The sequence below is a fragment of the Falco biarmicus genome, chromosome 11, assembly GCF_023638135.1.
Source record: "Falco biarmicus isolate bFalBia1 chromosome 11, bFalBia1.pri, whole genome shotgun sequence".
NCBI lineage: Eukaryota > Metazoa > Chordata > Aves > Falconiformes > Falconidae > Falco > Falco biarmicus.
In genome coordinates, this window is record NC_079298.1 from 33,326,781 (window position 1) to 33,352,101 (window position 25,321).

The following is a 25,321-nucleotide window of genomic DNA, read 5'->3' on the forward strand; positions in this document are numbered from 1 at the left end:
CTTGAAGTTGGGAAGCTGGTGTGGCCTTAGCCATGTGTGCCATGTTTTCAGAGTTTGGTTGGCTCTTCTGTAGGAGATCTACACACTAATAAGTGAATCCCATTATGTGTATTCAGCCTGCCTGCTTACGATGCCTATCGGCATGTCATGGCATTTAACAAAAACATCGCTATGATTTTTGACAGCATTCTTTTGCCAAAGCATTTGTCCGTACCTGGGTTTGTGCTGCTCCCTGCTTGCTGTGCCCTTAGTTGGTGGCTTGTGACAGCATTCTGGGGTCGCTCGGTGACGGTGCAAAAGCTAAGGCTGTGTGAAGGTGTCTTCTGATGGCTCAGCCCCGGGTTAAGATCTAGACTGACTGGTATTGCATGACACTAGCAGGTGACTCCTCCGAAGATGGTAAAATGGGTGAGGAGGAGCTGGGGAGAAGTTTTCATTTCAGTAAGAGATGGTTTGTTTTCCAGCTCCCAGTAGACATCACAAAGAACTGAGCTGGGAACTGGCCTTTTGAGCTGAAGGCATGGATTTGTCCTGGTTTCGATTGCTGTTTTTAGCTTCCGTTTGTTGCAACAAAACTTGGGCTGGTTTGGTGGTCTTCTACACCTGCTATATGGACTCTGTGCCATCTGATTTTTCTGGTGTTTTATAGATATGGATACTAACTTCTGCGGTGGCGAACAGCAGAACCATGCTGCTTGATTATGCTGTGTTTTCAGATAATCACAGCTGAGACTTGCATTCTGTATGTAAATACAATATTTGCTGAGCTTGAACCTCTTTAAGTATTCCTCAGATGGAAGGCACAGTATGCCCATCATTGTAACCTATAGTCAGGATTACTTATTTGAACTGCCTGCCACGTTTTTGTACTGGTTTTCACTGCTCAGCAACCCTTCCTTTCTGTTTTATGGTTCCTAGTAAGTAACTCAGCCTGTGAAGTGTAAGTAGGCTTTGGCACCGGCAGATTTCCAGGATAGACTGGAAGCAGTGAGAGTGCGGAGAAGGAGTTAAGATAAGGGTTGTTAGCGCAAACAGTAATTGCTATTAGCCTTTTCTGGGGCACAGGGGAACTGCCCCAGCTGCCCGTTTCCCTCTCTTAGGGACCCTCTAGCATCCATACCTGTAAAAGCTTTTATTGGTTTTGACAGTTAATCACTACCTGTTTTTTGCAAGTCTGAAGACTCTGCGTAGAGCTCTTCCTTCCTGGAGAAACTGTGTAACACTTCCCTGTCTCCAGAAGTCAAAAGATTTTACAAAATGGGCTGATTTTACTGCCAGAAATGGACAATAAAACCTATTTCTGGTGTCCTACTGAGCCGTTTATTATTTTGCATATTTACTTACTGCTTAGTTTGGTTGATTGGACATTTTGGTGCTCCTGTGCACTGCAGAGAGGAGGATGCTGCGTTTTATGAAAGTGATTCTCTTCTAATACGGAAGGGCTTTGGAAAGATATTTAATATGGAACACACTTGTTTGCTGGCTTAGAAGAGTGTTTCTAGTAAATGTCATTTGATGACAGCTATTCCTTGAACTGTAAGATGCACGTGACTAAGAGTTTTACCTGACTTACTGATTTCTTTTTCTTGCTTTTCTCATTTAAATTAGGAACTTGCTAAGCTTCAATGTCCGATCAAAACCACCAAAGGAATATTTATTATGAAAATAATATGTCCCTGGCATGGTTAAGTGAAACAAGATTGTGGTGAACTGTGAAACATGACAAACAAAAATGAAAAGGGTTGAAGTAATCTGATGTTTCAGGTTCAGTTAACTCAATGGAGACAGTAAGTCAAGAGAAGGGGGTGGGAGGGCTTGTCTTGATTTTATTAAAAGTCCTTCTAGCAAGGGAGGTGAGAGTCAGGATGAGGAGGAACTTTTTGTGTGTAGGAAGCAACGAGAAGGTAAGTGCATAAGTCGACAAGAAAGCTAGAGATGGAGATGGGGCTCAGCTGTTGCGGCAGTTTTTGATCTCTTTAAAAACCTGGTATGCTGCATAGTGAAACTCAGAGGAGTTGATTCTCACTGAATAATACAGCTATATTCCTTTGCTGCACAGATGCTTCGAGTGGGCCAAAATCAGAGGGAGGGATTTATATGTTCCCATGGCTGAGTAAGTTCCACCGTTTGTAAGATTCGGACAATGCCATTTTAATGTAGACCCCTTTGAAGATTCAACTTCTTCATACACTTGCTTAGACTCCTTTAGATGCATGCAGCGAGAGGTGATGTGTAAATTAGGCTTCTTTTTTCTTTGATTCATTTAGACCTAGTCCCACATAGTTCACTGATATCCAAATGAGCCTGAATTTGCATAACTTCAGAAGGCGCGAGAGCGCACGGCTCAGCGCCGCGGTATGCATCTTGTATCTTATTTTTCCCAGAGTGGCTTGAAGTAGCTGCAAGGTGCCTGAGTGAAAGGGTTCTAAGGGAGCAACAGCATTTGTGTGTTTGTGTGAGAGGCTATTTCCACCCCCCCACCCCCCCATTTTTTCTTTTCTTACCTCTAAATCTGACCCACAGCTTTTGTTACTGTTTGCCAGCTCTTCAGACAGATACCAGCTAGGCTGTGAGCTCTAAGGATGTGAGAATGCCTTTTGTATAATGATCATGGAATTAATTGGTCCTGGAAACTCCGGGTTGCTGCCAAGAAAGGTTATTTATGTGGCAAGAAAGGAAAAGGGTGGAGCTTTGGAAATCCAGGAATACCCCTAGCTGTGGGATCATAGGAAAGTGTTCATGAAGTTACTTTGTCTTCTGAGTTTGGTGCATGCAGAATTCTGATTTTCAGCAGCATCTGAAATGAGGAAACAGGAGTTAGTGAAGTGGAGAGGGCTCTGCGGGGAGAGCTCCATGGTCGTTTTATTTCCAAGTGTGCTGTACGGTAAAAAAAGGCATCTACGCTGCCTGGAGTCGGCAGGCTGCAAGCGACCCTACCTCTGGCCACCCAAATCCTGCATTTCAAGCCGTGGTTTCCTAGACTGGAAATTCTGCTTTAAATTCAGAATCTTTATCTCATGCCAGCTGTTTTCCAGGCTGACAGTTCTGCAGAGTGGAGGACAAGGACAGAGAGGACAGTGGTGGGATGCAAGGCGCTTACACACTGCCGGCATTGCAAGAGGAAGCACAGATGTGTGCAGCCAGGGGCCTGCGCTGGAAATACTTGTGACTTCTTTTGATAAACTTAGTCTGGTTGCTGCTCTTTCTAACGTGCATTGTTACATGGCATTGTCAGTGCAAAATTACAGCTTTTCATCAAAGTTTTCTTTTTTAGTGGTCATGTGGTGTGGATGGGGGGAGCCAGCGCAGCGTGTGCAAGTTTGAGTCAGTTCAGCATGATTGTCAGCTGCTGTGGGTTTTGTCTGTCAATATACATATGGGACATCATGCTTGCTTCCTTTTAAGGGGAGCAAGCCCAATTATAAAGTTCATTAAGGTCTTTGTTGCAAGGAAATACTATGTCGAATAAGTTGTTAATATCCTTGCAGTTGTTCTTTACGAAAATACTCGATTAAAGTGAGTAGGAGTTTTATGTAGCATTTTGGAGACATATTATTAAGTTCTGTGTGTTTTTTGCCATGGAATCCAGTTGCTCTGTTGCTCTTCAAATAACTTGTTTCATCTGTTTTGCCACTTTAAGTGATGTGTGACTGCATGATAAATGTAAGATACTTTAGGTTTTTCTTCTCTCAGATTGGTGCTATGGCTGCTTGTATTTCTGGAACTTTAGAAGCTTAACCATTCCATGATTTTATTTTGTTTTTCCTACCACCCCCCACCCCCCCTGAAGATGAGGGTAAATATTAAAGGTTTATGCTGGAGAGCCTGTGTGTAAGGAAGTTATATGTGTATATATATATATAAAAAAAAAAAAGGGTGTGTGTGTCCAAAAGTCACAGAGAGCATCTTATTCCTACTTTCAGCAGGTTAAAGCTGATTCACCTTTAGGCAAACAGTGAAATTAAACAATCATTCTTGATTAGTAGCCTTATTTTTAGTTAACTGATAAGTTACTGCACTTCAGGCAGTTTTATTCCAGCATAGGGTGTCTGTCCAGTAAGTTAATAAAAATAGCTAAGGTGGAAAACTCACCATCTGGAAAAGCTGTAAGTTTCAAAGAAAGTCAAAAGCATTTAAAAATCTGTCAAAATCAGTAAAAATGGAGTTTAAGAGACACTAGTTAAGTGCTCTTGAAAATAATTTTGCAGAAATTCCAAATAAAACAAGTCTTTACTAAAGTGGGAGTGTTTTGAATGACTAAGTCTGAAGAGCATTTGATATTTCATTTACTTGTTGTTCATCTCAGTTGTTCCCTTTCAGGTTTTTTTTCCAGTCTGCCTAATGAAAAACAATTATGTTGATTTCATTCCATGATTCTCACTTTCAGAATCTCAACAGATAATATTTGCATTGGAAAAAAACCTGCATACCAGAAATTTTGGGGGTAAAAGCAGTTGTTTCCAGTGATATTTCTAAGATAGTGACTATTCGGGTAGCAGCCTATTTTTTACCATTCATAATTTGAACTCGGTTTTTTTATCTTGAGTCTTTACTCCCTCTTGCTAGGATGCATCGTTAATTTAGGAGATGGTGTTTATAATTAATTCATAATCCCATTGAAGGTTAGCCGGTAGCGTTTCTACCTTTGACCCATGAGGCTGTGGCATCCAGATCTGTGTTTTGGCTGTCAAACTGAGTGAAATACCTGGCAACTTTGGGGCGCATGTGGGGTTTTGCTTTATTTTCCTCTCGTCAGTAGAAAAAATGGCAAAAGCTCAGTGTATTTTGGCCAGTTCTTGCAGAGAGGGACTGGTGGGGAATGGGGTATCGAAGGTTGCACGTGGTGTCTCACTGGATTCGTGGAGTACTGCTTTTACACCCCTAGTAACAAGGTGTGTTAGCAACAAGCTGCTTGTAACTTAGGACCTGCTTATTCAAGCCCCGCATTGGTGACCGTAGCAGAGAGATGGTGCCTGTTGGGTATGATGCTGATACTTGTATCTTTTCCTCATCCTGCCATTGTGTGCGTGGCTCGCTCATGCTTTCACAATGCCCTGGTGAGTCAGCGAGGTTGTGTGTGGTGGATGGAGGAGCCAGCCCGTATGGGACAAGGTCAGGACCTTAATTGTAACCAGCTTGGAGCCAAACTACAGCTCCTTCAGGACCAGGCATCTGCTGCTGCTTTCGGAGTCGGGTTGTGTTTGAAGGAACGTTTAGCCTGGATGCGTTTTAGTCTGCGTGGAGCTCTCCCGTTGCAGCAAGAACTGTATACGTGGGTAATGGTTTATGCTGTGTAGCTGTAAGATGATCACCTTAAAAGGGAGCGGGCCCCTCTGAAGGTACAGCCTTAGTAAAGATGTTGGAATTACACTAGATCTGTACCCACACAACCTCAAAAAAGAGGGACTTGCAAGATTATATCTCAGTTCAGTCTTTCTATATTTGCTTTTGAAAGGTATTGTCTGTCTTGTAGGAAGCTATGTGCTCACCAGTTACGCTTGCAGGTTATCAAGGCTATAATCTGTTGCCTGAAGAATCAAAGTGAGACTTTAAAAATCACAAAATAGATCAGACTGTAATATGCCATATCTGTTTATTTTTAGCCTTGTCGAGGACCAAATAGGTATTACTGAAGCCTTGAGATGTTGGGATCTAGCATGTTAGACTGCTGGACACATTGAAGGAGATGAATGGAAGGAGCTGAAGGGCCTTTCATTTGTTTTGATGCACAAAACGATGCAAAACTTCTGGTGACTTTAATTGGTACCACATCACAGTGATCACTGCGTGCCACTGTCAAAATTTGCAGAGAACTGTAGGAGCATCTTTTAATAGCAGTAGATACAGTACTCCTCTGAGTGGACAACACATAAGCAAACATGAAAACTTTTTTGCCTTTGGGTAGCCTGTTATGTCAGCAAAGAGATGGCCTCTTGATTAAATCCAGACTGAGCAGTTTCCTGTTAGCATGCTAACTCAGCCCACAGTGTCTTATTCTGAAAGTCTGTTATTGAGCTCATCTGCCAAGTCCTTTTTCCTTTTAAACTTACAGGCAGAATTGCTAAAATAATACAAATACAAACAGTCCCTAAAAAGTCTCTTAAAATGATTTTGAGCAGTTTAATGTTTTGCTGACAAACTCAGTTTTAGATTTTCAGAGTTTGGGTGGTGGTTGGTTTTTTTTTGTTGTTCTTGTTTGGTTTGTTTTGCTTTGGTTTCTTTGTTTTTTTTTTAAGCATTCTCCCAACAGGATGTCTTGGGGAAGTTGCAGTGTTGCAATTAATGGAAAATTTTGTGCATGTATCAATCTTGGAAGCGGATTCTGCCCTCATTTGGGACACAGTCACATCAGTGAATGAGAGATTTTTACACACACTGAGTAGAATACAGCCATAAGTCATTACATTGTGAGTAGGGCAATCTGTTGGACAGAAAATTAATGGTTAAATACAGTGGTGCAGACTTTATTCCCTGTTTGAGAGCAGGGTATTGTGTAACTAGCTATTTCCAAAAGCGTGTTTTTATTGTAAGATGAAAAGTCAGCAAGAAAATTGAGTATTTTTTTTTTCTTCCGAGCGAGTTTTGCTTAGGGAAAATTGAGATCAAGGAGATACAGTGGTAGTAGTAACAGCATATCCTTTTAGTGTAATGTAGTGTAATTTTCTGTGATGGTGGTGTCATATATAATTCCAGATACACATCTAAGTCAGGTATATAACAACTAATACACCTTTAAAACGGCTGTAAGACCCATGCAACAAAATTTTGCAAGTTTTGCCTGGTGTAATCTCATCCATTTCCCTGCAACCTTGGGGTTGCTCTGGGTAGCAGTGGGGCTCGGTGCAGCAGTGCCATGCATTGCCCTCTGCGTTTATAAAAGGCATTAATGGGTTCACCACGCAAGACCAAGTTACCCCATCTGTAATTTCACAGTCTGACTGAGCAGATGTAATCCTGCGGTGCTTCCAGAAACTGTCTTACATCTTGCACCCAAGCTTGTTTTTCCCTGTGTCACTACGTGTGTTTCTGCCGCCGTAGGGTGAACAAGGTGGGGAAACTTGTCCGGCTTAAACCTGACCCTGCCATGTGAAGGGCTCCGTTTTGGCTGGACCACTTTCCGAGCCCAGTTTGCTGTAGCAGCTGGGCAGAAAAGAACCTCTGGGCCCTTTTCGATGGCTTAAACTCAATATGAGATGGTGGCATTTTGCAGTGGAGACGTGGCTCTGAGTTTCCCAGGACCTCTGCTTACCTACTGTGTCTATGCTCTTCACAGCCTGTTGACAGGTCCTCATGTCTTGATCCTACAGGATGCTCCTGCCTCTTCCAGGGCTTCCTACAGACACAGAGGCGCTTTTCTGCCAAAGAAACTGTGCCTGTGCCCACTTATTAGGAATTCCAGAACACTGTAGGGTACTGATATTATTCCTATTTTTTCTTTCCCCATGTAGTCTGTTTTTTCCATACAGACAGCAGGTTTTGTTTCAATGTAACAGCAAGAGTTAGTTGGACCTCGTTAAGCTGGGAAATGAGATATCCTCATGCAAGGGTAGCAGAGATTTAGGATAATATTAAAGCATCTGTATTGTTTAAAACAAAAAGGAGTATCTAGTAGAAATAATTCAAAAGCAATGGAAGGTAGTGATGTAAATATTAGGTGGGTGGGTTATCTGTTCCTAATTATCTCATGTCTGGGTGAATTTTTTTCTTTGCGTTTTGTCAGCATGCCAAGCCAGAGCCAGTAGTGACTGTAAGTCATTAACATGCTGTCTTCATGTCCTCGGTTCAGTACCAAGGTGGTGTGTTAATGCTGGAATATTGTTGGCCTTGTTGCTTCGAACTCCTGGCTCAGGAGGCAGTTTGTGGAGCAGAACTTGCGGTCAAACTGGCCGTGTGTCTGAACTGCGTGTTCAGTCCTGGTGGTGTTCTGTCGGGGTGAATTTGAGACGTCTTGTCAAGGAACCATGAAGAAACCCACAATATGTATTTTACTGTTGCTTGGGGGGAGTCTCTCATTCTGTATAAATACTCAATATTCAAAACCCAGAAGAGCTGTATAAAATATTGCTGTAAGGCGGGGAAGCCTGACCAGGTGATACACCGTTACTACCTGCTGCCCTGCTGTAGCAGAAGCCGTTACCCAGGAGGGGAAGGCTGGGATTTGGAAGAGAACCACCGCAGCAGTCCCAGCTGAAAGCTTGCTGTGGGTGTATAAGGAGGGAATTTGCAGTGGAATAATGCTGCGATGAAAATAGGTTGAACTTCTTGGTTTTTATCCTGAAACTGCAGGAGAATTGGTGATGCAAAGACTAAGCTGGGCTGTTGGGTGTTCATGCCCAGTATGTGTTGATTTCCTGTAGTATTTTTCTACTGATATATGTGATCTAACCTAAAAGGTTCGGTTTTTTCACAGTCTTGAAATACTTCACGGTGGCCTGATTTTTCCTTTGCGTGATGCCATTCATTCTAGCTAGGTACGAGACTTGCCTGAAAATACTTTCTAAACTCAGGAAATGTGAATAAAAGTAACTATACTGCAAAAAGATATTTCATTCATTCAGATGACCTTCCAATAGTTTATTTACATAAATCATCGTGGTCTCTGGGAATTTTTGACAGGGTTTTTCTTTTCACTTACGGTTGCAGCCACTCATATGGGCTGAAGCTATTTCTTACTCTCAGGGAAAATAACTTTTTTGTTGCTGGAGTTTTATTAGCACTGGTGCTGTGTGACAGTAGTGATTATGCACATGCTGTAATTGTGGCCAAGGCAGAAGAGCAGGTGCATCACAGCATGTTTTCCTCCAGCTGAGGATGCAGTACATCAGTCGGGTTGGTCCCTGTTACACAGCAGCAAGGGAAGGGGAACCGTGCGCTTCCCCGTGCTGCATCTGTGGAGTTCAGCCTTTCTGATGGTGGTGGTGGGATTGTTCCTCCCCAGGGACAGCCAGCTCAAACAGTAGGGAGAAGTTTTTTGTTAGCTTGCTCTTGTTATGTTTTTTATTGATAATCCCATTTTTGAATATTTTTTTATCACACATATTTGACAAGTATTTAAACTAGTTGAACCATCCTCTAAAGAGTGGCAGAATTTAAAGGAACTTTTTAGTTATTTCAGAGTTAAAGCAGGCTGTAGGCATTAAAAACAAATGCTGTTTAAAAACCCGCATACACCCCCGACACCAAACCCTAGATTTGTTGACAAATATTGTGCCAAATGGAAACTGTAAGAGAAAATTGAAATGTTATAAGGACGTGTTTGCAAGATGGCTTTGACACCTTCCTCAGAAAAGTATGTTTCACATCCAAACATGCTTGTGACCTTAGGTTCTGTGTGGCAGCCCCAAGCTGGTTTTTCAGCAAGGGAATCACAAGTGCTAATGCTAAAGTTGTGGTCAGTTTTTATGTTTATTCAGAAATTGAGACTCTGAACTACCACTATTTTTCCCTCCAGTAATATCATTCTTTGTGGGATAATAGATTTATTTTTAGATAACAATATATGATGGGATCATAAGATAACTTGATAGCAGTCAGACTCCAAAATACTTTGTGGAGCATGTCAGAAAAATAAATCTAAACTTACTAAAAGCCTCCCTTATTTGATACAGCACTTGGTGTTTGGAGAACCAAAATGGAAAAAATCATTAGTAATTAAAGATGGACTATTCCTGTGAAAAGATGGAATTTAATCTGTTTCATTGTGGAAGCTGTGTCAGGGATCTGGCTTCTGTCTGATTTTTGTGCTTTGTTTCAACGTTGTAGGTTGAAGAAGACCAGTTACCTCCAGAACATACTGTCAGCCAGTATGAGACATGCAAGATCAGGACAATAAAATCTGGAACTCTGGAGAAACTGGTGGAGAACCTTGTGACAGCTTTTGGAGATAATGATTTTACCTATGTTAGCATCTTTCTGTCAACTTACCAAGCCTTTGCTTCTGCTAAGGAAGTACTGGATCTTCTCCTTGACCGGTAAGAGCCAATATATAATGGAAAATGAGCCATCTTTTACACGAGAGGGGGATGTCGTAAGGAAGCCATCAGGAATTTCTTCCATTCCTTTTAGTGGATGGGTATAATAACCCAATGAACAGGTGTCAAGAATACTACAAGATTCAGAATTTCAGCAGAAACATAGAATGTGTAAATGCATGCTGCCCTTACCCCAACTCTCATTGTAGCATAGTCACCAGGTAGGGAAAGTGTGCCATGCCCGACTGCTACGGAACCAAACTGGGACCGACACAAGAAAATAAATACAGCTTTTGCCCCCCGCTCCCCCGAAAAAAAAAAAAAAAGAATGTGTGGGCTGCAAAGTCATGCCTAGAACAGATTCCTATGTTTTGCTGATACTGATGTTTTCAGACTTAACTCTCCTGTTTGGGGGCTGCTGATTTGAAACAGGGGTTGTATAAACGGGAGAAAGTATTCATTATCCCCTTCTGTTACTTCACATGAACATGCAGTTGTAAATTTTTGCAGACAGCACGAGAACTGCTTGATGTTGTAAGAATAGCTTTTACGGTAAGACTGTTAAATCATGCCTGCTATTCCGTATAAATGCTTAGAAAGCACAACACTAGCTTTCTCACTCTGAATTCTATACTTTATAAAGACTTACTTTATAAAGATACATTTTTAACAGAAAAAGTTAGAATAACTAGAATAGTAGCCTTTGCAAGGATGCTTTGCCCAATATGGCTATTTTAAATATCATTCCCCTAACAGTACAGTTTTTGTTGCTTTGTGTTGGTGGGTTGCCAGACTGCTCTTTTGGGGTTCTTATGTATTAATTGATGTGTATCTAGGGAAATTTTCTTTCTGTAATCAATGAGAAGTTGCGAGTAGCTCAAATAATGTGAATCACTCAGTCAAAGGTGGCTCTAAACATCTCGCTTCTCAATTAAAGGTTCTTAAGTTGTCTTAAGACAGCTTATTTTATCTTACAGTACATTCATGTATCCTGTTTAAATGCCCAAAAAGCATCTTTATGTGCAGTCCCCACCCAGTTCAACATAGTTTTGATTTTTAGTGGTTTCCATTCTTATTTCTCTATTACTGAGGTACTTCGGTCATGCAAATAAATGTCCCACCTGAGACCGTGACCTCATTTTACAAATCACTGTACAAACATGCCTAGAATTGTTTGCAACAGCCCCACCCAGAAGACCCTCTACTGTGAACAGATGATAAAGAAAAACAGTGAGAGGCGTAGACTAAGACGCAGATACTTATGGAGAGCGTACTGAGCCAGAGAGAGAGTGAGGGTTCAGCTCGCAGTGAGTTTGGAATTCAGCCTGGGTTTTCACACATCCATATTTTTACATGTCCCTATCTAGTTGTTTTTTGCTGTCCTTGGGAGGCAGAAAACCGTTATGCAAAGAGCAATTCTTATATTGCACTTAGTCTGTGTGATTATAAAAGATCCTGTGTGTCTGACAAGCAAGTTTAGAACCTGCTATTAAATCTGTTAAGGTGCGTGCTGGTTTTGGAGAGAAGTTACTGATGCTGGGAGGCTGCCTTGGGTCCTTTTTGGTGGGCTGGCTCTTGGGTCGGTGCAGAGCCCTCAGGCAGGACTAGGGACGGGGTCTTGCAGCTGTTGGGCTGTTCTGTCCTCATCTGTGCTTCTGTGCAGGGGACTCTGCGTGTCTAACCCTTGTATGGGGCAGGTGATTTTCATGTGCAGGTGTCTGGATCTTTTCCTCTTGATCACCTCACCTGGCTGGATTCAGTGGGTGCTCCAGGTGGTTATGGCCAAGAAGCCAAGCTGTGGGTGCTGCTGGGGGTCTGGCTGAACTGGGGCATGGGAAGAGACGTTCAGCTGCTGTGTCCCGGCTTGTGCTTTTCCCCCTTTGCACTTAAGGGCTGTTGCTCTCTCGAATTGTCAATCCAGCCCTTCAGTGACTATTGAAATAATTAAATCTCTCTGTAATTGAGGATTGGAGCATTTTAAACTTGAGTTGGGCTAAAGGGGTAATCCATTGAAACAGCAGTCCATCCTACCATCCATTAGCCTTGTTAGGGTTTGGATTGTTTTGTGGTGTTTCATCACTAGCCTTTAAGATGTTCAGACTCTGTTAGGCTGTGCTGTTATAAGGATGATTAAAAAGTCTTTTGAGAGCCTTGCTTTTGCACTGAAGTTTGTAGAGTCCTCTAGCCACAGTTCTGTTTTCTTCCCATATTTTCCCTTAGTGAAAAGGATCATAGCAGTCTAAAAATAGAAATATATAAAATTAGTGAAACACTGAGGTTCTAAAATCAGGTACTCAAAGATCAGGGATTTGAGAGGGGGAAGAACTCAAGATCTTAATGAAGTTCATCATCCTGGCCTTTAGTTTCTGTTTCTGTATTGTTTTGTTTGGTGTAAGTATTAATTATAGGATTTTTAAAACAACCTGAAAAAAGTATGTACTTGTTTTCTGAGAGTCATTGGTCACGAGATGTCTAAACTCTGTGGGCTCCTGTGAAAATGCCAGCTCCATGCAGTAAAGATTTCTATAAATTGTATGTCTGGTGCAATTTAGTTCAGTTAACTCTACAACTAAGTTCTTAATATTTTTTGTATCTGGGAATTAGATCAGTAATATTGCAATTGGATTGCAGCACAAAAGAAGTGGCAAGTCTGCCTTCTGAGTCTCTTGCATTTTCTCAGGAGTGTATCAGAGGAGGGAAAAACCAGCGTTGGTTGGAAAAGAAATTGAGCAGACAGGGCTAACTCTGCTTTGCAATGTGTGCGTAGCCGGTTTGTAAGGGATTTCATTTGAGCATTCAAGCAGGAATGAACAGGAAAACAGGTGTCATCTTCTAAAGATGATGTGCTTGTCATTCACTGCATGGTTGACTGCTGGTCGAGGGGAAGATCTTGGGCCAGACTTGTGCGCTGCTGTGTCCTTGGGGTCTTGGAGAGACTGAGTTCCTGTCCCGTTGGTCTTTGCTAACGTGCTGGCATGGTAGAAACCCTGCTTTAAGGATGGACATTCTCTGTGGCTGGCTTTGAGGGTGCGAGGGGAGAATAAGGGAAGTCTAGCTACTGCAGTTTTGCTTCAAACAAATAGCCCAAGTGGTATTTGCAGCAACATCTCAGCTAGGTTTGGGTAATCCAGTTGTTTAGAGCAGCAGCAAGTCTGGAGCATGCATGATTCGTAAGGAAGCTGGCCCTGTCCTCCTCCTCTGCTGCTGCTTTAAAGAGGGGAAAATGTCAGAAAAGGGCAAGAAAGCATCGGGGGGGAAAGTCTTCATAGAACAGAACTTTATTTTCTGAGCCCAGTTCTGGTCTTGCTGGCTTGTGTACCTCTGAAAGCACGTTGTAACAGGCTGCCTGGCCTTGTCAACATTATCCCCAGCCTTTTGTAACAAATGATAGAATCCACAGGAAATCCTAGGAGGTCACCGCTTCCTTCCCCTCTCACAAATCGTAGGAGTGTAGTGTTTAAGAGTCCGTGGATGTTTCCCATGGCTTTTTGAATATAATGGATGATCTAGAATTTTACGGCTTGGGACAAAATATAGATGAAACTGAAGCTATGAAAGTTGGAATGATTTACATGCAGCTGTGGAATATACGGACTTGTGAAGAAAAACAGAAATTGTAATGAGAAATTAAAAAGAAATGGGTAGTAATTGAATTTAACTGGCTTAGTTTTCATCTCCGCATTAGTTCAGAACAAGTAGCAAAGACTCTGCAACTTTCTTGTTAGTGATACTTGTTAATAATAACAGTATGGAGACCAAAGTGGGTGTCAGTGCATAACCTGTGCTTTATAAGTACTTGTATTTTGTTTTCCAGTGAAGCAAAAAAGTAATGAAGAGGGCAGTCTCTTAAAAAAAAAAAACACAAAAAAACCCCCCCAAAAAACCCAAAAGAAACCAAGTAAGATTTTGGCATTGGTTGTGATTTTTGGTTTCATGTGAAAAGCTTGAGCCCCGTTCCTTATTCTGGGTGATAGAGCAGGTCTGTGGAGTAAGGGAAGGATCACGAGTGGCAATACTAAACTTTTGCTGTTTGGTCCAAGGGAGAACAGTGATGTGGCCAGACTGAAAAAGGCCCTTCCAACTCAACATAGAGTAGGAGGAAGCAGCATCTGCATTTCCTAGTTGTAGAATATTATTTTTTGTAGGAACATAGACATCGACCAACTTCCTCTGAAATTTATGTGTGGAAGCTGGATCACCCTCAAGTCCCATGCATTCTGTTTATGTTGGATACACCCCTCAGAGGGAGTGCTGCAGAATTCTCTGTGTTAGACATAAGTAAATCCAGATTAGACCAAGAGAGTCCTGGGACTCTTAGGAAAGTGTCCTTGGAAATCTGGATTTATTGCACCCTAAGTGTGTGGGGATACCTGCTGGTCATTTGATGTTGTCTGCAGAGTGTCCTGTCCAAGCAGTGCAAGTGTTTAACTGAATCTGGGGCATGAAACATTTATTCTGTCCAAAAAAGACAAGATGCTTTTCCCTGAGTGACAGAGGCAGATAAAAAAAGGAGATGCTGTACTTAAGATCCTGTATTTAACAGGAATCGCCCAGCTTCACGGTGCTGGTCCTCGCAGCGTGACTCCCACGGTCACTGTCACCAGCGGTATGGTCATTGTGGCCATGCACAAACCAACGGGGCAGAGGGGAGCGCAGCTCGAGTTCGTTTCTGCCCTACGATACATCCAGTGCAGTGAAGTCACAGGAAGTGTCGAACAAGGCATATGAAAAGGTTTAAATTGTTAATGTACAGTTCAGAATATTTTAAGGCAGATGCAGTTCCCTGTGTTTCAGTCAGAAGATACTGATCGGGTTTTTAGCGCTGTGCTACTTATTGTAATGGACTTTACGTTGGGCCCTTTGATAACTTCTGTCTGTAGTAACACCAGGGATGTGCTATTTGCTCTCTGAGTAACTTGTAACACTTTTTGGAGATAGTGAATAAATCTGTTCTTTTTATTTTTGTGGTTTTTTTTTTTTTTTCTTTCCTCCCCTGACTTAAAGCTTTTGCTTCTGATTAAATTTGAGACTGGAGCCCTTTTCATTCTTTTAGCTGGATTCAGCCTATAAAGGTTTTCTTCTAACATAGAGTAGAAATCAAACTAAACAAAATCTTGAGCATAAGCTGGTATGTTGAAAAGTGAGGGGGATGACTTGTATTTTCAAAGCTCTCGAAGAGTAATTGGACATCCACATCCCTTTAGTATTCATGGAAGTCTGGCATCTAAATGCAGCAGACAGCTTTGAAAACCTGCCAAGCCTTTAACACTGTATGTTCTGATATTTTCTTTTTGTTTGATAGAAGTGGGTAGGGAGATTTAAAAGGAAAAGAATCTTGTTGCCATTTGGATGTGAAAACTCTGGATGGAAGTTCCTGGAGAGAGGAAAAGGAGACCAGCTCCTCCTGCCCCTGGGTGTGAGGATACAGCCGGATGCTTCCGCAGAGATCCTTTGGGATCCCCAGCATTGCTGGGTGCGCTGTGGAATTAACTGCTCACAAGTGTAACGGAAGCCAAAGTTGTTTAGCTGTCCATATGAGAGCAGAGGCAGTCCAAGTTCCTTTCTTACGTATTTTATTTTGTCCTGGTAATCGTGTTCCTTGCAGTGGAGCTTAAAAGCAGGGCCGTGCTGTGCTTGGCACGGTCACAGATGAGGCAGCAATTGGTCCCTGTCTTGAGGAGCTTATGGAGAAGGGAATTGATGCTGTTTGGTGGGAGAGCTAGAGCCGGCTAATGACAGCAAATAACAAGTTAGTTTTACATTTTCAGGTTTTTTCCTTTTGCTGGAGGATGGCTGGATAGAGGGTAAATGGAGAGGAAAATGAAGTTGGAGAGGGGACACTGAAAGCATGGAGCCTTTGGTAGCAGAGCCGCGTGTTTTGGGACAGTATCTTTATATGGCATTTGGCTCACAGTTGTTGCTGTAGCCTCTATTCTTTCCTCTGTTGTTTTCCTACATACCAGGTGATTTGTCTATTCAAAGCAGCAATTTCATTTCCATGATTCTGTTTGTGATTCAAAACACCTTCTGATTCTTGCTGAGTATCTGTGCTTCCAAGTTGCTTGTTTCAGTGCTTACAAGCCTTATTTGTGGCTTTGGGGGGAGGGGGGGGGGAGGCTTTCATGGAGGGCCACCTTTCCTTATTATTTCCTAGCTATTCAAGGAGTATTTTCCTTCCTCTTCTCCCCTTCCCTTCTTAACAGAGATGCAGGGGTGCATTTGCTACTCTGTTTTTCAGTATTTCAATATTCAGTACTACCCATTACATTCTGGTCTCATTTGCTTAGTCAGTCCCTTTGAGTGGAGTCTATAACTTTCCAAATGCCAAGCAAGGCTGAAAAGTTCTGTGGGCTACAGGATCCTTTTGTTTATCGTGTCTCTTTTTGTATGCAAAGCATTCATACAAGGCTGGGTAGTGAATGGCTCTTTGTCCAGGAGCTGGTGAGAACAGAGCAGTGGAAGTCTGCAGAAACGCTGTTCTTTACATCAGATGTATCATTAACTCCTCCTAACCCGTATTTAATGACCTGTTATTCATGCAGAGCTCTTGCGTTGAGAGATAGACAGAGGTTTACATCTGGCAGTATAACGAAGCGTTATATACTTCTCCAGTTTTGTACAGAAAATTGCCTGCTCTTTATTACTGTGTTACGGATTTCTATTATAAAAATCAACATGTATTTCTCTAGTGGGATTTAAATGCAAATGCCTACTGTTCTGCAAATACAGATTTTATATTTAATACAATACTAGGACAATGGCATTGTAAGTAATCTCAATAAATTCTGCTCTAAGAATTAATGACAAGTTTTGAAAAATTATTAATATAAAAATTTAATTTTTATTCAAAACCTGAAGCTTTCTTGGCATATTTCTCCCAGCAGGGAGAAAAATATCTTTGGTCTGTTGGTCAAGACGTATTTTAGCCATCTTCCCTAGCAAATGGCAGTGGGGAGTAAAAGCACTCTTAGCACCAGGATGGGAGCAGCCATCATGGCATGGAATGAACATTGAATCAGCAGCATGTCTCCGTTCTGTCCTGGGCAATCTCCACTGAGGTGTCAACATGGTTCTCTAAATACCCCCCTTATGCTCTTTTTCTGTCTTCTTAGTAAGACGAGATGTTTCCTAGGATTATAGTATTTGGAAACGCAGAACAATTTACAGGTCTGCAGGAGCAAATATTGAAACCAATAGAGTTAACTCTAATAAAAATAAGTTAATCTCTACACTTTAGCTTAGCAAAGTGTTGGAAGTATTGTTCTTAAGGCTCCTCTGATTTATTCCATCCTTGCAGTAAAGCGGTGGGAAGTATCTCAAATAGTTAATTGCATTCACTTTGAATTGCAAAGGCTGGTAATGAGCGTTTAGGGTAGGGCTGAGAGCTGAGAGAGACCAGGTAGGATTAAGTGGTGAATTCGGGCATAGCTGAGAGTGGGAAAGAAGGTATCTGTTCAGTTTTACAGCTTCAGTAGTGCTGATCCAAATAAAAGGAGCATGGGCAGGGTGTGAAATTGCTTGGGAGAATACAGGAGAAAGCACAGAGGCCACTGATAAGACCAAAAAATTTCTGAACAAGATTGACAGCCATTCTTGTAGCAAGCAGTGGTTCTTCTGTGAATACTCCTGGTGTGGTTCACTGTGACCACCGAGGGACTGAGGTGTTATTCGGCGTGTTCAGACCTGGGTTCTTACCCCACTTGTCAGTTTAGCCAAGCATATTTTTTTGTTAGATTTTGGATTAGCTCTGTGAAACTTCAATGGCAAAATGGGTTATCCTGTATGTACCTCAGTTTCCTAAGGACCCTTTCTGTTTTAAGAAGCCCTTAAAACCTACTCTGACACTTCTGCTGCCTTATAGGACCAAGCGGGATTGTTTCAGAATGACAGAGAAAAATTTAGACCCTTTAAAACCTGTTTGCAAGTTTTTATGCATGTGTTACGCCTTTTTGTTTGTTTGTTTGTTCCGGACAGATCAAATGCTGAGATTTCTGAAGTCTCCACCGCTGGTGCAGGGACCTGGGTTGGATGGGGGACAGCGTGTTGGTCAGACTAAGCTACGGGGCTCAGGCAGTCATGGTTTTGTTCTCAGCTTGTCGCCGATATGCAGTAACAACTGGAGCAAATAATTTTTGTTATGACCACCTGCAATGTAGTTGGAGATGCAAGATCTGGTTTTAAATGAGCCGTTCCAGACGCGGCAGGAGGGGTTAGTGCGGTACTCTCGAGGCTAAGTAAGCCGAAGCTGACCTCCTTAGGGCTGTGGCTGCGCCGCCTCTCTCAGAGGGGTTACTTGTTTGCCGTTATTAGTCTGGGTGTCCCTTGCTGTGCGTGCATGCCCTCGGTGTCCCTCTGCCTCAGCTTCCCTGCCCGCAGTGGAATTGTCCAACATTGAGCCCTGGTCATAAAAGACTGTTGACACTTAAGTTCTTGTTTGATTGTGGAGTTCTGAGGTTGTGAGCCGTGCTGGGGCAGAGTATCGGTATGAGCGGTGCTGGATGGTTCTTTACCAGCTAGCAGGTCTGCTGGTGAGAGTGAGCTGGAATTCCGTGGTACTTGTTTCTGTACAGCTCTGGGATTCTTACGTATGAAGCCTTAGACTGATACTTTAGAAGAGCATAAAACTACCACCTCTTATTTTTATCCCTTGAAATACTCTGGATGGATTTGTTACAGTTCTGACCTGAACCTTCTGGACGCAGTGACAGCCTGCTCTACTTTCTCTGATGCTACTAGGATGTTGTAGCACAAACACTTAAAGTTGCACTTGTTCCCCGAACTGTTCAGGTTAATTGCAGGTGCCTGACACAATTAGTTGAGCACAGAATGTGTAAAATCAGTTTGCCTTATTCTAGGCTGTGCCTAATTGTCTGCCTTTGTTAAAGCTGCCTGTAAGGAACCATGAAATCCTTTATGGAGCTGTATGTCTGGAACAATGGGCGCTGCGCTGAGAACCAAGCGCATAATCCTGCCTTCAAGGCACAGGCACTGCCTGCAGGAGGGAGGTTTTGCTTTGCACTGTTGGCGTTGTGCCCACGGTTTTCTCTTTCCCAGTGGCACCTTCACAGCGCCACGGGCCATTCCCACTCGTGACAACTGCTTCAGTAGTTTTGGCACAAGCGGGCACTTGCCACCTGGAAAAAACTTTGTGTGAAATCACGCTTGGAGTTAGAAGGAATGGCACGTGCTAGAGAGACAGAAGCTGTATTGGAGAAACGCTTGGGGAAATGCTCTGGAAAAGGATGGAGCGAAGGAAGGCACGAACAGAGGTCTTGGAGCTGTGGTTGATGCCTCCTGTGTGCAGGCTGCTTCATATAAATTAACAAATTAGGTTGAAAGATCCTTGCTGTCTCTTTAGAATTTTTTTCCCCTCCTAAACAAAATAATTTTCAAGCTCCTTAATCTTGCCCAGCTGTTAGCTTCCATATTTGTAGTTTGAGCTAGAAACGCTTTCTGGTTGTTCGATAATTATGTATATTATTTGTATATATACGTATTTTATTTTGTACATTATGTACATTATACAGTATATGTATAAAAATGTATATGAATTATGCTATTTGGGATTTCCCTTTATTCGATAGAGGCTCCTCTGAACACCCGTCTCCTTTTTCAGGTATGGAAACTTCGAGATTTCAAGCTGTGAAGAAGATGGAAACAAGATTTACTCCGAACCCAGCACGGAACTCAGGACGTAAGTGAGGTTTTGCACTGTACAGCAAGCCCCGGCTGGGGCTGGCTCTCGAGGGGGATGTGGGCAGCAGCGCTGCTGTTCCCTTTGAAAATTCACCACGCTGCTTGCTTGCTTAAACAAGCTTGTGTAAAGGCCAACTATCAATTGTCTCGTAACGTATCCAATAATATAACCCAGAGATCTTTCTGTCAGAGAAATTGTCTGAAAATTAAACATGGGATGAACACATCTAGGCCAACGTTTTGTTGATTAAACAAGGAGTGTTTGTTTCCCCTGCCTTATCTACGGCAGTAAATGATTATTGGTTATGACTGATTTTATTGTGCATTACAGCAGTGTCTGCAGACGAAAGAAGCTGAGGTTGTCTCAGGCGCCACGTGTTTGCATGTATCGTTTCCATTAGTGCCCCTATGATTTACAGTGTTGCTTTTAGAGTGAAATTTGAATTATGAAGTCATCCTAAATTGCAAGAAAAATAGCAAAGCTGTTTAAATGGGGGGGGGGGGGGGAAGCGGTTTGGTTATCCTCCTAACATCATATGAAACTGCATTTTATTTTTAGACATCTGGGTGTAAAATGTGCCTTAAGTCATCAGCATTTGTACTTTGGCATCTGTGTGATCTGTGGTTTGCATGCATTGTGGCAGTAGAACATAGCTGCATTGTTATATTTGATTACAGTATGAAGATGCTTGATTCTTGTCAGCGTTACTGAAGATCAGTTTTCTATGAATTTACCTCAGCTTTTGCCAGTTAAGAAACCCTTAATATTTTTTACCACTGCACTGATTTCTCAAGGTGTAATTGAAGAAGCAGCCTTTAGTTTCCTTTTGTTTTGAGGTGGAAGAAAATTGTTGAACTCTTCTATCATGAGATACACAGTCCAGTCAAGACTGAGAAATACACGGCAGTATTTTCATTCCTGAGAGTTAGGCAGACTGTTGATTCAAATTTAACATTTTTTTCTACGATATTTGGCCTGGCCTTCCCACTGCTTACCTCCGTGCTTTTATGATGGCTTGTGTGTTGTGGGATAGGAGGGGTTTGAGTCTGGCTGAAAGCGGTTCCAATATCCCCAGTCCAGAAATGTGCCATGGACATACTGACCACCTTTCCGTCCTCCGTTCTCGGAATGGGGTGGTTAGAGAGTGGGGTCACTTTGCCTTCTGTTACCCATGTGGATATTGTTTTGTGTAACCACTAAAGTAAAAAACAACTCCTTGGCTGTGAGCGTTTCAGTGGCTGTCTCTGAAAACACAATGGAGTGCGCTTGCTTGACTGCAGAAGACATGTAGCGCTTAATTAACGTCTGTAAATGATACAGAATTCTCAAAGGCTTCATTAGAAACAAAGTATCGCTTGTTAGTTTTATTTTTTTAGCTATTAGCAAGGACAGAAAGCTACAAGCTCTTATGATTTGGGCTGTTTCTCTTGCTCCATGAGATTTGACGTGGGAGCTCAGTTCCCCGGTTCTTTCCTGGCTAGTGTAATAGAGAGCTGTCAATATGTTTCTCTCGTTCTACCACGAGAGCTCATCAAAGAACAGCTTGGAAGACCAAGCACCAAGAAGGCGGTATTATGTAGTGGGCAGAGGCAGTAACAGGCAGCCAGCAGGTTCCCACACTTCCATCCAAAATGAGCTCTGGGGCCTCTTCCAACTTTGGGCAACCCATTTGACCTCCCTCTATCTCATTCAGTCCAGCCACAAGATGTGAGCTAAAGCAGTACCCTTCCTGCAAAACAGATTAAGGATTTATATTGCAGATGAGGAAGATAATTTCACCAGCATAGATCACGTTGGGATTAATCCTTCAGCTGCTTTTTCATGGACCCAACGGAGCTTGATTATGAGTTGGAGAGAAAAGGGGTGAAAGTGGTCTTGATGTTAGTGCCACTCAGGCTTTGGACCAAAATGCATCAATTTTTTTGTTAGACTTGGAGGTGAGCTTGCAAGTGAAATAGCATTTAGTAGGAACATGTTTGTTTTTTGGTTTGGGTTTTTTTTTTTAATGGAATTGTTTCCCTACTGGCACACCCATAGTTTATCATATACCCCCTGCCTAATCGCTTCCTGCTGCATCAATGCTGTCTCCCCTCTGGGCGTGTAATGATCTTGTAGTGCCTTTGCACAGCCAGGGGCTGACAAATGAGCGGAGTCTGTGGTCCTGTTCCTGTGGTAACACAACTTCTGATGAGTTTTATCTGACATAATTTTCATTAACATAGTTGGCACAGCTGATTTTGATCCTTTGGCCCTTGTAAGATACAGTTTATGTCTGAATTTGATACCTGTTACCCAACTACTTATTTATAGAAAACTCAACAATGAAGTTGTCAACAAAGTAATCTGTCAGGTATATGTGTTTTAACAGATTCCGTATAAATGTGAATTCACTTCCCTGCCGTTGCTCCCAGTTGCTCTGGCTACTTGTCTCTTAGATATGATTAATGGTATCTGGAAAAGAGGTTGGCTTTTGTAGTCCTGTTGTGAAACACGTAGTTCTAGTAGTTCAGGTTTTCTCCTGTCTGGGATAATTCCAATATAATTGCATTTACCCTCTTTTCTCATAGAACAGAAACACAATATAATTACGCTATGAGTTTTATATGACTTGGAGAAACAGGAGGAAGAAGCAGTAGAGCCATGTCTTTTCTTGGCATTAGCTCTGCATTTCTCAGAGGAAAAATCTCTCTTGGGGAAGCGTGTGGTCTGTCGCCAGAGATCTTCTGCATTCGTCAGACTCCTGTTATGACAGTTGAGATGCTTTAAAAATCCATTTGAGGCGTTAGAAATGGGGATGCAATTTAAAGCATTTCCACTGGTTTGTCACACAAAAACACTACAGAAGTTAAAAACAACTGCAGGAGAAGAATTTATGGCTCTTTAAATATCTCGTGGAGCTTTAAAGGAGAGAGGGGGTTTTGCAAAATCTTAGGGTGCGCATGGGAGGAATATTATGTTGTGTGTGATGTGCTGTAAACCCCCAGGTTACTACTCTGTGATGAAATTCTCTCTGTTTTTTGTACTTGTAATACAGAGTTGTGATATATTTTGAGAAGGAAAATGCCTCATGTACATAAAGTTTTATTATTTTTTTACAAAATTATTTTAGTATTCCAGCCAGTGTTCGTGTAGCTCAAAACCTGCAAGTGCACTGGTGGCACAGCCTTGTTTGAGAGACTTGTGGGAGCTATAAACCTGCCCTCGTGTTTCCAGATTCTGGGGCTGAGCCAGCAATTACTTCTCACACTTGTTGCAGTGACATATAGTTGTTACTGACCCAAGATCACTTTGGCTATGTTCGGAAACATGCCTTCTACGGATCCTTTCTGCCAAGGGGGTTTTCTCCTGTTCACTCAAGCATCATTCCTGTCATTTTTTGGCCACCCGAGTGGTCAAAAAATTTATATTTTTCAACAGGGACCTGACTTAATTACATCTAATACAAAATGTCTTTTGGGCTTTTCTTATTATTGCCCTTTGCTTTAGAACTGCATTCAGTAATACACAGTTTAAACAAAAGTACTGTAATTTTGTAACTTTAAATTACACAGGCAGTTTGGAGTTATGAATAAGGTCTGAATGCCATCAAAAGTTTTGTGAGCTTAAAAGAACTGCCATGCATGACTCTCAGCTTTGTTTGGTATGGTGCTTTTTTTTTTTTTTTTTGGTTTGGTTTGTTTTGTGGGTTGGTTTTTTTTAGTATCAGGATCCACCTTAGCTTTTCATGCCCAGTAGTTTGCTTTCCACAGTTCTTGCTACTTTTCAATCAGTCAGAAAGTTTGTCATCACAAGTAACAAAAGAATAAAGTCCAGTAAAGGTCAGATATTTTCCAGCCAAATGTCTGAGTGAGTTGGACTTCAACCCGTGTTTCCAGAAATACGATGTCATGCCTCTCTTAATTGTCTGATAAGAGAGTTGTAAGGAGTAACTTAACTTGACCCTGTATCTCCTCCTGTAAGCAGTTCTTTTTGTGCTTCCTTGCATCATATAAACAAGATTGGCTGGTGCTGTTTCTCAGTTCTGCATGCTTTTGTGGTAAGGTGTTGCCTCATCTTAGAATCGTGGCTGTTTTCGGAGTTCTCTGTGTTCGTGACATGTTTTTTAGCTTAGGACTTCTGTTGGCTTTCAAAAAGAAAAGGGTACCAATAGCACACGAAGGCAGGTGACAATTCGGAATGAAACCATTAAACAAATAAAAATTATTGGCATGATGAGTAACGTTAAGAATTAAAGAGAGGTCCTTATGATAGTACACGTTACATGAACCGTAGAGAATTTGTACTATAATTCAGTTATGGTTTTGTTTTTAAGTGAGGCTGTTATACTTCAAATGTGTGGTTTGGTACGTGTTACCTGGCAAAAAGCAAATGAGGAAGGAAAGTAGAGCAGAAAAATAAAGTACTTTCTCTCGCTCGTGTCTGATGTGAAGACTCTCTGCACCTTATCAGCCAGGAATCATGGGAAACTTAAGTGAGATAGTCAGGTCCAAGGGATCTCAAGCACCTTTACATGTTTTGGGAAGGGGATCAGCAAGCCAAGCAACGAATGCTGCCTGGGGACTTCAGTCCTCCTGCGATGGCTGTGTGTGTTGCCTGTGAGATAGTGCGAAACAATGTTCTTGGCGATAGGACCTGGTCACTCTGATCTCCGTTCGGAGCAGGAGAGTTCCTCAGTTAACTTTTAACTCACTGGTAAAAGGTTGAGTTTTCTATGCAGAATGACCTGTCAAGTAATTTGTGCTCCATTTCCCTCCTCCTACTGAAAGATTGTGTTAATTTTGATCTCTGGGCAGTCCACTGCTGGCAGACAGCTATAACCAAACCACAGACTCCTTGAATTTAAGGAGGTGATGTATTAAAGGAGCAGAATCATTATTTCCCAGAAGATAGAGGCATTAAAGACCTGGCTGGAACTGGTTGAAGACAGAGAAAAAAAACCATCAAGCCTTCAAAAGCATAAAATATTGTAGCTGCTTGTAGCTTTTGGAAGTCAATAGCTTCACTGGATGCTGAGATGCCTCTGAGTACTGTGAAGGCTGGAAACAGTGCTGAGGCTGTGTCACTGAGGTGACTTGCTGGGCTTGCGAGACCTGGACAGCTGCTGCAGCACATCACACTTCATGAATAAAAGGTGCTGAGCTTGTTGCCAGGGGTTTGAAAGATTTCTGTCAGTGAAGTTCCCAGAAGTGATTCATTCCTGCTCAGCACACACACAGAAAAACATCCAGCCTGGCAGTCCAGGCTTGCCTGCAATGTTTGCGTTCAGGGAAGACCAGTTTAATGTTAACGGAATCTGGTTACTTGGAGACCTCACTCAAAAATACGAGTAGTACGAACCTGAAATTACCTGTGGGAGAGGTTTTTCAAGAGGCAGACAATGTTGTCATATTGGTCCATGGACATGGATGATGAATTTTGTTTGCTTTCCAGAGGTCTAACATTGGCACATTTTCTTTAAAGATACCCTTTAGGCATGTTGGTAAATATAATGGGGAGAGGAAAAAGTGTGCCGTCTTCCCCCAGCCAGGGCAGAGGCGATGAAAAGGAAATGCTGTGCTGTAAACAGTGGGCCATGTTCAGATTCCATTGTTTACATTTCCCCTGATGAAACCAAAGAAAGTTTAGGAGCTTTTATAAATCTCAGTTTAGGTTA

General features: G+C 42.1%; 1 protein-coding gene across 1 annotated transcript in view; it reads left to right on the forward strand.

Moving 5' to 3' along the window:
• The window catches only part of RGL1 (ral guanine nucleotide dissociation stimulator like 1), a 79,221-nt gene that overhangs the window by 19,031 nt on the left and 34,869 nt on the right, over positions 1–25,321 (forward strand). The window contains exons 3-4 of the mRNA XM_056355647.1: positions 9,763–9,971; positions 19,588–19,665. Of these exons, the coding sequence (XP_056211622.1) occupies positions 9,763–9,971; positions 19,588–19,665 (287 nt within the window). The remainder of the gene's footprint in view (positions 1–9,762; positions 9,972–19,587; positions 19,666–25,321) is intronic.